At 45.1% G+C, this 13,882-nt stretch overlaps 1 protein-coding gene across 9 annotated transcripts in view; it reads right to left on the bottom strand.

Annotated features, from left to right (window-relative positions):
• Window positions 1-9,899: 9,899 nt before the first annotated feature.
• Window positions 9,900-13,882, bottom strand: part of TNS3 (tensin 3) — a 235,740-nt gene continuing 231,757 nt past the window's right edge. For all 9 annotated transcript variants that reach the window (XM_037386083.1, XM_037386084.1, XM_037386080.1 and 6 more), the window contains one exon: window positions 9,900-13,249. In XM_037386083.1, the coding sequence (XP_037241980.1) occupies window positions 13,105-13,249 (145 nt within the window). In that variant the 3' untranslated portion in view covers window positions 9,900-13,104. The remainder of the gene's footprint in view (window positions 13,250-13,882) is intronic.

Here is a 13,882-nt window from a genome sequence, read left to right on the forward strand (position 1 = left end):
TAATCACCTCTTTTGACTGGCTGGTGTGGCTGTCAGATGCACCCCAGGATGCAGTTTGCCCTCTCGGCTGCCAGGGCTCACTGCTGACCTATACTGAGCCTGCTGCCAACCAGCACCCCCAGATTCCTTGCTGCAGGGCTGCTCTCCAGCCACTCCTCTCCCAGTCTACCCTTGACTCCAACAGTATTTCATCCCAGGTGCAGAATCCAGCATTTGGACTTAATAAATTTCAGCTCTTTAATCACTGCCTAATGCTCCCATCTATCCAGATCCCTCTGCAAGGCATCTTGTCCCTCAAAAGAGTCAACAGCACCTCCCAGTTTGGTGTCACCAGCAAACTTGTTAACAGCACATTCAACTCCTTCATCCAGATCATTGGTAACTACATGGAAAAGAACCAGCCCTGGAACTGAACCATGGGGAACAGCGCTGGTGACCACAGCCAGATGTAGCCGCAATTGCTACAACCCCTTGAGTGCTTTCCTCCAGCCCCCAACCCCAGCACACCACAAACCTGCTTCTCCCATGTCTGGCCAGCTTGTTCGGAAGGATGCTGGGAGGGACAGTAACAAAAGCTTTTCTAAAATCCAGAAAAACTACATTCACTGCCTTCCCGTCACCCACCAGGCAGGGGACCTCACCGCAGAAAGATACCAAATAAGTCAGGTTCACAGAGGGCAAGCCCTGTCTATGTTGGCTGTGCCTGGTGATCTCATTATTCTTTAAATGCCTTTCAGTAGGACCCAGTATAACCTTCTCCCTAATATTTCCAGGAACTGAGGTTAGACTCACAGGGCTGTAGCTCCCCGGGTCTTCCTCATAGTCTTCTTGTAAACTGGAATGACAGTGACTGGCTGCCAGCAGGGACCTCCCCACACTCCCAAGGCCTTTGGTAGATGATGGAGAGGTGTCCTGTCATAACATCTGCCAGCTCCTCAGTGCTCGGGGATGAATCCCATCTAACCCCACAGACTTGTGAACATTCAGCTGATACAGCCGGTCCGTTACAGTTTCAGTGTCCACAAAGGGAAAGTCACTGTTACCACACTCATGGTCCTCCAAATCAGGGGACCAGGCAGTCCAAGGTCTGTCAGTATTATTAAAGCCTGAGGCAAAAAAAAGGTGTTGAATGCCTCTGCTTTTTCTTCAACCCTATTAGTCAGGTGACCATCTTCAACAAGTTTTCTTTGGACCTTCTTTTGCTATTAACACACTTCAAAAAACCCTTCTTGTTATCTGACACAACACTGGCCAGTTTCAACTCCAGGCTCTGACCTTTCATGTCTCCCTGCAAATGCACACCACAGCTCTGGAAGCTTCCTGAGAAGCCTGATCTTGCTTCCAGAGATCATACACTTGTTTTTTCCTCTTGATGTCCGCAAGGAGTTCCCTGTTCAGCCAAGCTCATCTCCTGCCCTGCTCTACAACACAATGGAATTGTCTGCTCCTTTGCTTCTAGAGGGTGGTTCTTAAAGATAGACCAGCACTTGTGGACTCCTAAAGCCTTCAAAAGCAGAGACTCAGGATACTCTGCTAAATAGCTCCCTGAATAGCTTGAAGTTTGCTTTCCTGAAGTCCAGCAGCTCTGCTGTCCTTTTTTCTCATTACACTGAAAATTTTAAACTCAGCCATGTCATGATCACTGCGGCCAAGACAGCCACCTACCATCACATCTCCCACGAATCCTTCTCTGTTCACACACATAGCAAGACTAGGAGGGCACCTTTCCTAGTTGGCTCACTGGGCACTTGTGGCAAGAAGTTATCTCCTACAGACTTCAAGAATTTCTGAGACCTGCTTGTCACAGCAGTGACATTGATGTCTGGGAAGCTGAAATCTCCCATAAGAGCAAGAGCTGCTGATCCATAAATTTCTTCTAATCTCCTATAGAATAATTAATCACTGCTTACATCCTGGCTGGGTGATCGGTAGTAGACATCCACTACAACATCTCCGTTATTTTCCATCCCCCTAATCCTCACCCAGAGGCTCTCAACCATATCATCACTAACTGTAAGGGCTGTACAACCAAGTTTCTCCCTTACATATAGCATGACACCTCCACCTCGCCTGCCCTGCCTATCACTCCTGAACAACCTGTAGCCCTCCATCCTGGCACTCCAATCATGGGATTCATTCCACCAAGTCTCACTAATAACAATGATATCACAGCTCTGGGAACAAAACACTCCTAGTTCATCCTGTTGCTTTCTCATGCTGTGTGTGCTGGTGCACAAGCATTTCAGTTACTCTTCTGAGCCTTCCACGCCTCCTGGAGCAGTGTAAATGTTCCCACCAGCATTGCCACCCTCAGGCAGTGCCCTGCCAATCCTTGTCTTGCCTGCAATCCTGTTGGTATCTCCCTCCCTCATAGATTCTAGTTTAAAGCTCTCTCAATCCGTATTGCCAGCCTACACCCGAAGACGCATTTTCCCCAGCAGGATAGATTGATCCCATCAGGCCCCAGCATACCTTGTGTCTGGAAAGCTCTTCCATGGTTTAAAATCCCAAAGTTTTGGTGGAGGCACCAATCCTGGAGCCAGGTCTCGATACCCTGGACTCACCTTGTTTCTTCCAAAGTCTCCCCCCAATACTGGAAGGATTGAGGAAAACACTACCTGTGCTCCCAAATTTTTTAGCATTCTTCCCAGGGTGCTGAAATAACTTCTCACCGACCTCAGACTTTTGTTGCAACATCATTAGTACTGACCTAAGAGAGCAGGAGTGGACAGCAGTCTGAAGGTTGTACTAGGCTCTTCAGTCTTGTGGTAACGTCCCTAATTCAGCCCCAGGGAAGCAGCAAACCTCCTGAAAAGAAGGTCCGGTCTGCAAACGGGTGTTTCCATTCTGCACAGGAGGGAATGGCCAAAGACTGTAACTCACTGTTGTTTCTTCTGGGTGCTGGTCATAATGCAGGTTTTGTTGCAAGGGGCTGGTGTCTCTGACCGACCTTGGCAAAACTATTTGCACAGGTTCCTCCTCTTTCTCATTGTGCTGTTCACCTCCCGTGCTCAGGCCTCATACACCAGTTCTGTAAGGGTATCTTAGAGGGTAAGGAGGTGTTTCTCTTAACGCTCCATGCTGTGACCTTCTTCTACTCCTCCTTATCCACTGTGGCGCTGCCTCCCTCCTGGGACAGAGCAGACCCAGGACCTGCCTCTATAGTGGCCATGCTGCGTGGGCTTGCACTCATACATAGCAGAGCACAGCTCCAACCCACCACTCTCTCTCTCAGAGTCTCTAATACCCCTCAGCCTGCCCACCCCCTCCTGTGCTCAGCCACCAAGCAGAGCAATTCATCAGCCTCACCACACCTCCCACAGGCTTGCTTACAATCACTTCCCACCTCTAGGAATATCCCTTTGCACATCCCACAGATGGAAACTTGGGTGGCCGCATGCCTGAACAGGAGCTCTGCTGGTGTGGCTCCATTGGCTGTACCAGGTGCTAGAAGCTCAGGTGAAGCAGAGGACACTGTTTTTTGCTGGGTTATTAACTGAGAAGCAGAAAAACTGAGTAGCAGCTCCCCAGCAGCTGCTCAGGCATCCTTCTCCACGGGTTGCATCACTACAGCTCTTTGGCTGCACCACTCCAGCAGCTGACGGTAAGTCAGATCAGGAGACAACAAGAAAAAAAAAATAAAATCAGCGCTGCTTCTGTTGAGTTTTCTTGATTGTAAATATTTGACATAAGAGCATGCAGAATGGGAATGCCTTGTCATCATGAGCAGAAATCCCAGGGACAGCTTGAAATTCAGAGCGATCCCCCCAGATACTCTCCAGGAGCACCCAGGCCCAGGGCAGAGTTTACAGAGATGTGAAGCAGAAACAAACCAAGTTCCTTTATATTTAATACAGCCCTATAAACAATGCTACTGACTCCTCACAATGTTATCAAAGGTCTCACAGCACCTTGCCTTGTGTTCCCATAAAGGTCCCAGAGTTGGCTAATTACATGAGAACCTGAGCTATCAGTTTTAAAAATAAGCATGTTTCTAACCCTGAAGGGCTCCTGAAGATCCAATGCCAAAAAACAAAACAAAACAAAACAAAACAAAAAACAAAACAAAACACCTGAACAAACACCACAAAGCAACTTCTGGAACATCTTCCTCATTTCTTGCAGCTTTGTAGTTTTCCAGTTCTCAAGGTCAGCGGTTTTTGTCAACAATGGAAGTCTAATGTTTTCCTTAATGATCTGTTCGTATCTAGATCTTTCACAGTCTTTTCAAAAGTATTTTCAATTTATTCCTATATTACTGCTATTACGTCAACCTAAATGTAAAGCAAATGCAAGCTTTAAGCCACCCATACTTTTACTAGGGTAGAAATAAGAACCAGCCATGTTGATGGTATTAAAAAAAAAAAAAAAAAGTCAAATCCCACCTTCCTTTTCACCACCGCTCACTTTCCCAAACCCCCATGCCTAGTTCTGTAGCCTCCTCCTTTCCAAGGCTCAAGTTCACCTGTTTTTCCACAGCATATCGTACTGCCACCTCCCTCCCTAAGCATGTTGCTCCTTCTCGCTCAGCACAGCCAAAAGGACCTGGTGGATAGTGGCCGAGGTTCTACACAAGTTTAAGGGCACAAAGCCCCATAAGCCCACCCACTCAACACCACTGGTGGCAGCTTGGTTTCAAAGCAGGGTGCTCAGGACTCTGGCAAGCCTCAGGAAGAAGACCAAGACCTTCCCTGGTGAAGCTTTGAGCCATTGGTGGTGCCCAGACTTGCTCGTGTCTGTATCCTTTCAGGGTGGGTACTCAGCCAGGGTATCCAACACTGATGCAGAGCCTAGTCTTGGGAAAAGCCTGGACCTCAACTGAAAGATCAGATGTGTGTGTGGGGGGTGTTGATCATGGACACAATGCTGCAGTATTAGTGCTCTGGGCTACTGCCTCTCTAATGCCTCACTTCCTCTGCTCTGGCATTAATGCAGCAGGAAACCCAAGCTCCTTGTCTCTCCCTTTTTCCTTTTTGTCATGAAAGAGCCTTCTGCTTTTTAGCATCCTCCTGCACTGGGTCAGGGAGCCTGTATGTCCCTGCCCAACACCCATTGCTGCATAGCCCTTCTTAGCCAGCTCCAACCACCCGAGAGTCCTGCCAGGCCTCAGAAAGGGCAAAAACCAGCAAATCCATTTTCCTGGGGCATATCATGGAAATGTATCTGGAAATACTGTGCAAGCTGGATTTTTCAGAAAGAAAGTTTTAATAAACTGTTTCTCCTATTCCTGAGCCAAGCAGCATACACACACGTGTTCACTCGGACTGTTATGCGTGAACTTTAAGAGTGTTAAAACCATGACTGTTTAAATCCCATCATCCTTAAACAGCTCTGGAATCTACCCAGCACGTACAAACAGAAGCACAAACGGCTCCAGAAATACCAAGTCAGCCTCCGCTACCACCACTAAGCATAGGAGGAATGGCTAAAGACAGACCAAGGTCCTGATTTTTCAGACGCACACCCCCTACAACTTTACGACCACCTCAGAAATCACGAGAACAATTCATACATTTAACACAGAATTAATGTTTACAGGCCTGCTACTCAAGGCATTTGCCAACAACACCTAGCATGTCTAGTTTATAGACAAGAACTTGGGACTGGATTTTTCCATGCAGGAATCTACAGTTTTATACATGATTACTCATGTCCCCTAAAAATAAAATAATAAAATCACCAGTCTTGGAGACACTACGTGGTTTCTCTTTTACAGTGACTCTAGACATTTCAAACTCACGTGGGATTTTTCTCTCTCCAGCATTTTCTAAAAGTCTTACCTAAGACATCTCAGCAACACATTGCTTTAGTCTGAAAGCACACGCACACATACACAAACCCACCGAGAACACAGTCCTTGCAAAAGACCTTTGTGCGTACAGGAGAACATACATGTGGACTGCACATCACTCAGCCAACTGGATGGAGGTTCAGGCATGAACCTAAAGGTATCCCAAATCTAACAAATTTATGGGGCAAGCAAAATTCTGAGCTCTTCAATGAGTTATTCTAACAAAATGAGGCACAGGAATCCTAAATTATTGTGAGATGTGACTAAATATTACCATGGCAGAGACACGAACCATGTTTGTTCCAGTTCTGAGGAACAGATACGGGTGGTTCTTATAAGTAACCCAGAACCATTAAAATCAAATAGAAAATCTGGATGTTCTCCAACTAACTAGACAATGTGAGATCAAATATATATTTGACAGGAACAAATTCACATCCACAAGTCTCAGTGCACATCTATACCCTGCACTGCCGGTCACTACACTGTCAATGCCACCTTTTGGGGATTTTTAGGCAACGGCCTTCTGAGGAAACAGACTGCGACATGTTAAGCCAGGTTTCCTCATAGAAATCCTTCACTATGAAAGCCAGACTTCCAAGTGCTATTTCAAATGCCTGGCACTTGTGATGGAAAGAAACTAAAGCGCTCAAAAGTTGTCCAGGTGCTCCCACAAAGACACTTACTGGGCTCCCATCCAGCAGTTACTTTCGGGGTGGTTGTCCTTTGCCACGTGGAGTAAAAGCGTGCTGGTATCTGAGAGTATGGCTGTGGGTTTGCTGCAGCACTCAGTTATAAGAATGCATTATAACCATTTTCTTATGCAGGGAGAAGTTTGTGTGCTGGGAAGCTTCCCGCTGAGGTCCGAGGGCCTCCTCTCATCACTGGCATGCCCTAGGTACAAACAGATATCACCCACTTCAGTGGGACGTTCGTGTCAGCTTGTGAACCAAAAGGCTGGGAACCTTCAGTGTACAAATCAACATAGTTCTCTTTATTTTTACAGCTGGATTATTCTACTGCAGTAAATACAAGCATACAAATTTCCTGGACCAATTCCACCCTACATTTTGATTCCCCATCCATAGTTTAGTTCCCTGTCTAAGTTTGCTTCCTTGTATTTTCTTTCACACCTGCCTTACAAAGGAATCACGACTCTATAGAATACAGGTGGCAACAGGAGTAAGCCCAGAAGTCAGATTTAATTAGGTGGGATTTGAATAGCTGTAGATTAAGAAAAATATTTGAGGACAGTAGGTACGCAATAAAAAGAAAAAAGTCATTGTGACGTAAAAAGCTAATTCTGCTTTCTCAAGAACTCTTGAACAAAATGTTAGACGATTTTTACAATGATTGAAATGTACTTTAATGTTTTTAAAGGCTTTCTTTTTTTAAAGGTTGTGCAGGAATTTGAGGTGAATCCATTTTCAAGACTGCTTACGTTACCGGGAGGGCACAAGCAGTTGGTTACAACCTAGAGCAGTTTCCACGTAACACTGCCAAAATTGCATACCCAAGAAATCTTTATGGGGCAAAGCATCAGTTGTTTGTGGATCATAGAACCATGGAATGGTTTGGGTTGGAAGGGACCTTAAAGATCATTTGTTCCCACCCCCCCTGCCATGGGCAGGGACACCTTCCACTTAACCAGGTTGCTCCAAGCCCCATCCAACCTGGAACACTTTCAGGGATGGGGCATCCACAGCTTCTCTGCACAACCTGGTCAGTGTCTCACCACCCTTCCCATAAGAAGTTTCTTCCTTATATCCAACCTAAATCAGAAGTGCAAAATCCTGCACCTGGTGAGGAACAACCCTACACTCCAGTGTATGCTTGAGGCCACCCAGCTGGAAAGCAGCTTTGGAGATGACCTGGGGGTCCTGGTGGGCACCCGGTTGAACATGAGCCAGCTATGTGCACTTGCAGCAGAGAAGCCTACCAGTATCCCTGGCTGTGTTAAACCAAGTATTGCCAGCAGGTCGAAGGAGATGATCCTTGCACTCAACCCAGCACTGGTGAGGCTGCACCTGGAGTGCTGTGTCTGGATCTGGGCTCCCCAGCGCAAGAGAGACATGGACACACTGGCGACAGTTCAGTGAAGGGCCACAAAGATGATGAAGGGACTGGAGCATCTTCTCCGTTGAGGAAAGGCTGAGAGTGCTGGGACTGCTCAACGTGGAGAAGGCGCAGGGGCATCATACCAGTGTCTGTAAACAGCTGAAGGGAGGGTGCAAAGAGGACAGAGCCAGGCTCCTTTCAGTGGTGCCCAGGGCCAGGACTAGAGGCAGTGGGCACAAACCGAAACACGGGAGGCTCCCACCAAATGTCAGTGCTGTGTTTTTTCACCATGAGGGTGACGGAGCGCCAGCACAGGCTGCCCTGGGAGACTGTGGAGTCTCCACCCTTGGAGGTACTCAGAAGCCGTCCAGAATTGGTCCTGGGCAACTGGCTCTAGGTGGCCCTGCCCGAGCAGGGAGGCTGGACCAGATGAGCTCCAGAGGCCCCTTCAACTTCAACCACTCTGTGATTCCACAAATATTAAAAAATTAAAACTTTTACAAATATTTGCGCTTCATACAAGACCCTGAACATCTTTTCAAAGGAAGGAAACAGGCCTGGTTTGCTACCCCTTGCAGCGACACGTAATGCAAATCCCTTCTCAGTAATTCAGAAAGATCCTTAAATTCCCTCACAGCTCCCCTCTGCCCTCTTGGTTGCCTGCCAGCCTTGCTAGGTCTCCTGCAACCTTCCTGTTTCTGATTTCAGCTTTTGAGAACTTCTTCAGCTACTTGCCCTTGTGACTTCCTCTGCGCACACCACCCGATGTAGTTTACACTGTCGTAACCCTTGTGCTAGGTGTCAGCAGCAGCAGAGAAGGGATTTACTCTGCCTATCTAGCGTGCCAAATTGTCTTGTTCCAAGAGTTTTCTAACATAAATATTTAAAAAAAACACAAGGCAGCAGCTTGTGCCCCTTTTAAAGAGCCTGGCTGTTCACTTCAGGGTCCCTCCAAAGAAATGATTTCATTGACAAAGAGTAAAAAAGAACAGGCCTCCGCAGCCTTTCAAAGACAAAAACGTAAGGGCTGAGTGCCGACTTGTTTAGCCTTGCCAAAGGAAGGCTGAAGGACACAAGGGGGGGTCAGATCTCTTGCTATAAATACCTCAGGGAGAAAACAGTTATTCACGCTCAGAGACAATGCTGGCATAAGAACAACTGCATATAAACTAGCTATGAATGCATTTAGCATGAATACTGAAAGCAGATCTTAATCCAGCAGAGCAGAGAGACCCCAGAGCAGCCTTCGAAGGCGCGCAGCAGCAGCGGCACACATGCGTGCAGTGGCATCCCCGCTCAGGGGCAAGAGTTTAACAGGAGTCTTGACTCCAACACAGAAGATCCATTTTACTGTTGCACCCCTGTCATCTGTTCTGCATTGTAATTCATTCCAATAAAAGATGAATGCTTCCCGTGAGTAACTCCACTGCGTGTTACGCCCAAGCATAAAGCTCACGGTGGCCTGTAGTGATGAATGACAGTCAAGCACACTGACTGAAAAACTCCCGCCAGCCTACGCCTCATAGAAAAGGCATCAGCATGACGTACCAGAGTTTATCAGCCTTGGGAATAATCCTGATAAAAGCATGTATATAACTCAACCTTTAAAACGTGGCTGACGCACAGCTCTTGTGCTTGGCAAGCTATTTCAGCTAGGGGTTAGATTTTTCACCCCCCTCATGCTCCTCTGGAAGTTTTCCCAATGTAGTCACAGTGGAGGCACAGTTAAATGGGTACAGACATCTCAGAAGATGACATCATGTATTCTCCCTTTTTTCACTGAAATATGCAATGCAGGTCAAAGGCACTTCTCCACCATCGTAAGTGCAAACGAACTACAAAAATCATATGCTGTAACTACACTTGAACCACTAACAGGGACTCGTGATGTCAAGCTCTTGAAAGAAATCTTTAGGAAACAAAACTAAGACCCTGTTTCAGTACGCAACCCCTTCTTACTTCACCAAGAATGTTTTACTCATCAGCTGGTTTCGGATGTCAGCAGGTAACCTTCTTTCAGAACAGACTGCCCCGTAACATGGTGCTTTGAAATTTCACATTCATAATTTTATTAAAATCTGAATAGAGGCGATATCTGAAAAGCAGAGAAAATGACTATACAAAGAATTTATAGAACATTCATTTACACACTGGAGACCTTTTGATGCTTCTTTACAGTTTCAAGAAAAAGGCAAAAATATTCACTAGTAGGTAAATCCAAGGAGGAAACATTAAATTTTTAATGATACTGCTGGATACACAGAAACCATTTAATTAAAAACATGGCTTTTAGCGTTTTTGTAGTTTAACACTGTACGATTATAGTAGTACATTTACTAAGCAGGTTAATAGGAGTGTGGCTAAATACAGGTGTCAATTTGCTGTCATTAGTTATGAAATTGCATATACACATCTACCAAAAACCTTGAAAGTGCTGTATTAACTATTTAGTCTTGTATTTGCCATGAACGCAAGTTACGCGAATATCTTTGCTACATACACTACATAACGGTACATACCGAACTATTTCGCTTTGTGCATTTTTTAATCCATTAAAAAGCAAAAGCACGTGGCAATATACCATCCAAAGGAATGCATAATAGAAAACCTCCCTTAGAAACAGGGCAACTTCTTTTTTCCCCACTTACCAAGTACAGCTACACTCCCCGGAAACACCACCGGGAGCATCAGCGTGGAATTCCTTATGCTCTTGAATTCAGCAGGCCTTGAGAAAGCACAAGGAATAAAAAATAAGGCCCTCAATGGAAATGATAATACACAGGGAAAAAAACCCACTTTATTTTCAGCCCAAAGGCTAACACTTGGTGTCTAACAAGACACACTTAAATTTAAGTATCATCTACAGAAGTGAAAAAATAGAGTAAAAAATTCCTCCTCGTTTCAATGTTTACAAGGCATCAGATTTAAATCTAATTGAGAATTAAATCTAGCTGAGCTGTCAGCTGAAGAAGTTCACTAGGCCCCAACTGGCTGACTAGATTAGGCAACTGGGTCCTTGGTGTACCAAAGTAGTATGAAAAGGAAACTTGTCCTTTCAAAAGGATCAAAGCTCCTGAAAGTGAAGAACTGCATTCTTTTTTGGATGGTACATAAACACCATTTAAGTAGCACACCTTTGTGTCAGAAGAACAGAATTATTTGGTACAGATCAGAGGCACTTGCCTTTGTTGCTTCAACGGTAGCTACGACACTTTGGATTGCTTCACCCTTCTACACACATCCCATGCCCACCACTACTAACACACCACCTCCTGGTTCAAACAAATTAAACTTCAAATCTTTCTTCTCTCCCCCTCTTTCCCTCCGCCTTCCTTTTAAAAAGCATAAAGTCATTTATACAAAATCCAGTTACACAAATAATTTGGTAGTGCTTTGGCTATGCACTGATCAAGGCTTCCATGGTCCTACTACTTGAGGAAATAGGAAGAGAGCTATTAAGAAAAAACAGATCATAATTTACACAGGACAAATGTTGCACAAATTGGCGGAACCTTCTGCCCATATAGCCCAACCAGAGTTTCCCACTGCATTTAACCATTATTTAGTAAAACTGGATAAAAGGATTAAATCCTACAAGTGGGTACAGTTAATCGAGTGCTGCACGCATCAGCATGCCAAATGCAGCCTGTCATTTCATTCTTCAGGGTATTAATATAATGATGACAGTCACACATCAAAGAAACAGAGGCAATGAAACTTTTCAGCACCATCATGCTGAAGTTGCTTTATTACCCTCAGCTCTGATGCAGGGCTCCAGTACTGCTCTTTTTGGAGTGCACCGGAATTACACAGCAGACCTCAGTGGTTTACTGTCCTCATGAAAGTTCCCACTGTCACCTACTTTATCAATTTTCTGTAAAGCTAACTAGCACTTTGTTACGCATTTAAAATACTCACGTGTTTAGAAAGATACAGCAATATGTACAGAAGTGACGACTGTAGAAATCATGACATAAATGCTTTCAAGAAATGGGACAGAATAACAAAATAAATTCCATTCCCTTTTGGATCTCCTGACTCAAAGAATTATTAAAAAATAACATTATAAACCAAGAATTGTTCCTAGAGATAAAAATAGCCAAAAATTCCCCCCCAAATCCAATAAAATGGGGGCCAAAAGAATCCACAAATACAATTATGTATTAGGTAGGGGAACAAATGTAACTACCAAAGCAGTATTGCAGAGATGGGAAATGGGAAGTTATCTTGGTGCTGTAAGACAAAAGTCAAAACATGAGACTCTATTGTCTATAGCAAGGCACAGGTTATACACATTTTTACTTAGGCAAAACAGTACTGAAGAGGCAAAGCTCAACAATGGTCTAGTTTAAGAATATCCGTATGACACATCAAGATCTGAGATCCACTATAAATAATCTGGTGCAGGTAAAAATATATAAATTATAAAATTTTCTTCTTTGCTTTTCCCTCATTTTTATCCTGTAATTATTAAAATACAGATTCTTCCCTGCTTAGTTCTCTGTATAAAAAAATAGTAATACAAAAAAACCCAGTTACAGAACAAGACTTCCACACAGCCTTTTTTTGTTCTGCCACCTCTCCCATTTTTTACACTAAAACAGCCCAGCCCTCTTAACACTAAATACAGAGCAATCTCCCTGAATATTCCACATTGCCACTCCTTTCTTATCAGAAATCAACTTGCACAAACCTTCTCTTCACATACATCTTCCCCTTCCTCCACTCAGCTCCCATCACTGATCACACGAAGATGAAGGGAAGAGCAAATAGTCTTCCTCAGACCATCATTCTCTTAAGAGCATGTTTGCAAGGCCTACAGCTACCATTGATGCAACTACAGCAAGTGTCTTTGCAGAGGTTATACAAAACATTTTCTGCACAAAAAAGTAGCGCAGCCTATTGAGTATTTCTGCTCCAATAAATGATGAGAAACAGCATGTGAAAATATATTAGAAACCCTCAGGAGAAAAGTTTTCCATTTATGCTTCATTCAGGTACGAGCTACATGGGTTTGGGTGGCATCCAGCTGCTTTCCCTTTGTCCTTTGATGTAAAACCCAAAGAAATAATGCTTTGTGAAGTCAGAGGCATCTTCATAGAAAAGGCTGAACTCTTCCAAACACAATGTGGGTCGCCCGTCCTCTGCTTTCCTTCTTGGGAACGACAAGGTTCAGACGCTGCTGCTGAATAGGCTTTCTGCCTCTCACAGTGCCTTCCTTCAGTGAGGAGCTCCGAGCCAAGGATGGAAAGGCATCAGATCTTCTTCTGGGAACCGATCATGACCTTTGATACAAAGTTCACAATGGCACTGGCAGGCTGCTCCGGATCGTGCTCTGCGAACAGGTGGCACACGTTGTCTGTGGCACTGCCTTGCTTCCTGGCCACAAACCCGAACACTCTGCAAAGGCAACAATCGCAGCAGATCAGAGAACAGACAACACATGCATCGCCTCGGTGCATAAAGCGAACAAAGACGCTGCAGAAACCCAAAGCACAAACTGTCAGGCTTCATCTGTCCTGATGGACAAAGGTCCTGCAGGACTGCTGCAGGCAGCGGTCCAGAGGCAGCAACCAGCTCCAGGGCTCCCAAGTGGCTCAGGACAGTCAGAATCAGGGCAGGGGACCATCGCCTTCCTCCTGCTCTTGTCCAGACTGCATCCTGCGCTGGCGGTCAGAGACATGCTGCTGATGCTGGGGGTGTATTTAATCTGCTTCAGTGCTGCTGTTCTCTTACCTGCCCTGGCGAAGGGGGTGGTGTGAAGGGACAGAGCACTGCAAACAGGACTTAAGCCATCTATTGCTGCTCCTTTCCAGAAACCAGTGCCTGGGCTGTCTGTTTAGCTTTTTTTTTTTCTTTTGGTGAAAGTGGGACAACAATGTTTGCCTTCAACAGAAAATGCTTTGCAACCCACTGGTAATTACATATTTATGCCACACACTACCACACACCAGCATGACTAGGAGTGTTTTCACTTACGTGCCGTGTGAGGGAATTCTGTTTTTTTTTTTAAAGCTATCAGTCTAAGTGAGA

Source organism: Falco rusticolus, chromosome 4 (genome assembly GCF_015220075.1).
Source record: "Falco rusticolus isolate bFalRus1 chromosome 4, bFalRus1.pri, whole genome shotgun sequence".
In the NCBI taxonomy this organism is placed as follows: Eukaryota; Metazoa; Chordata; class Aves; order Falconiformes; family Falconidae; genus Falco; species Falco rusticolus.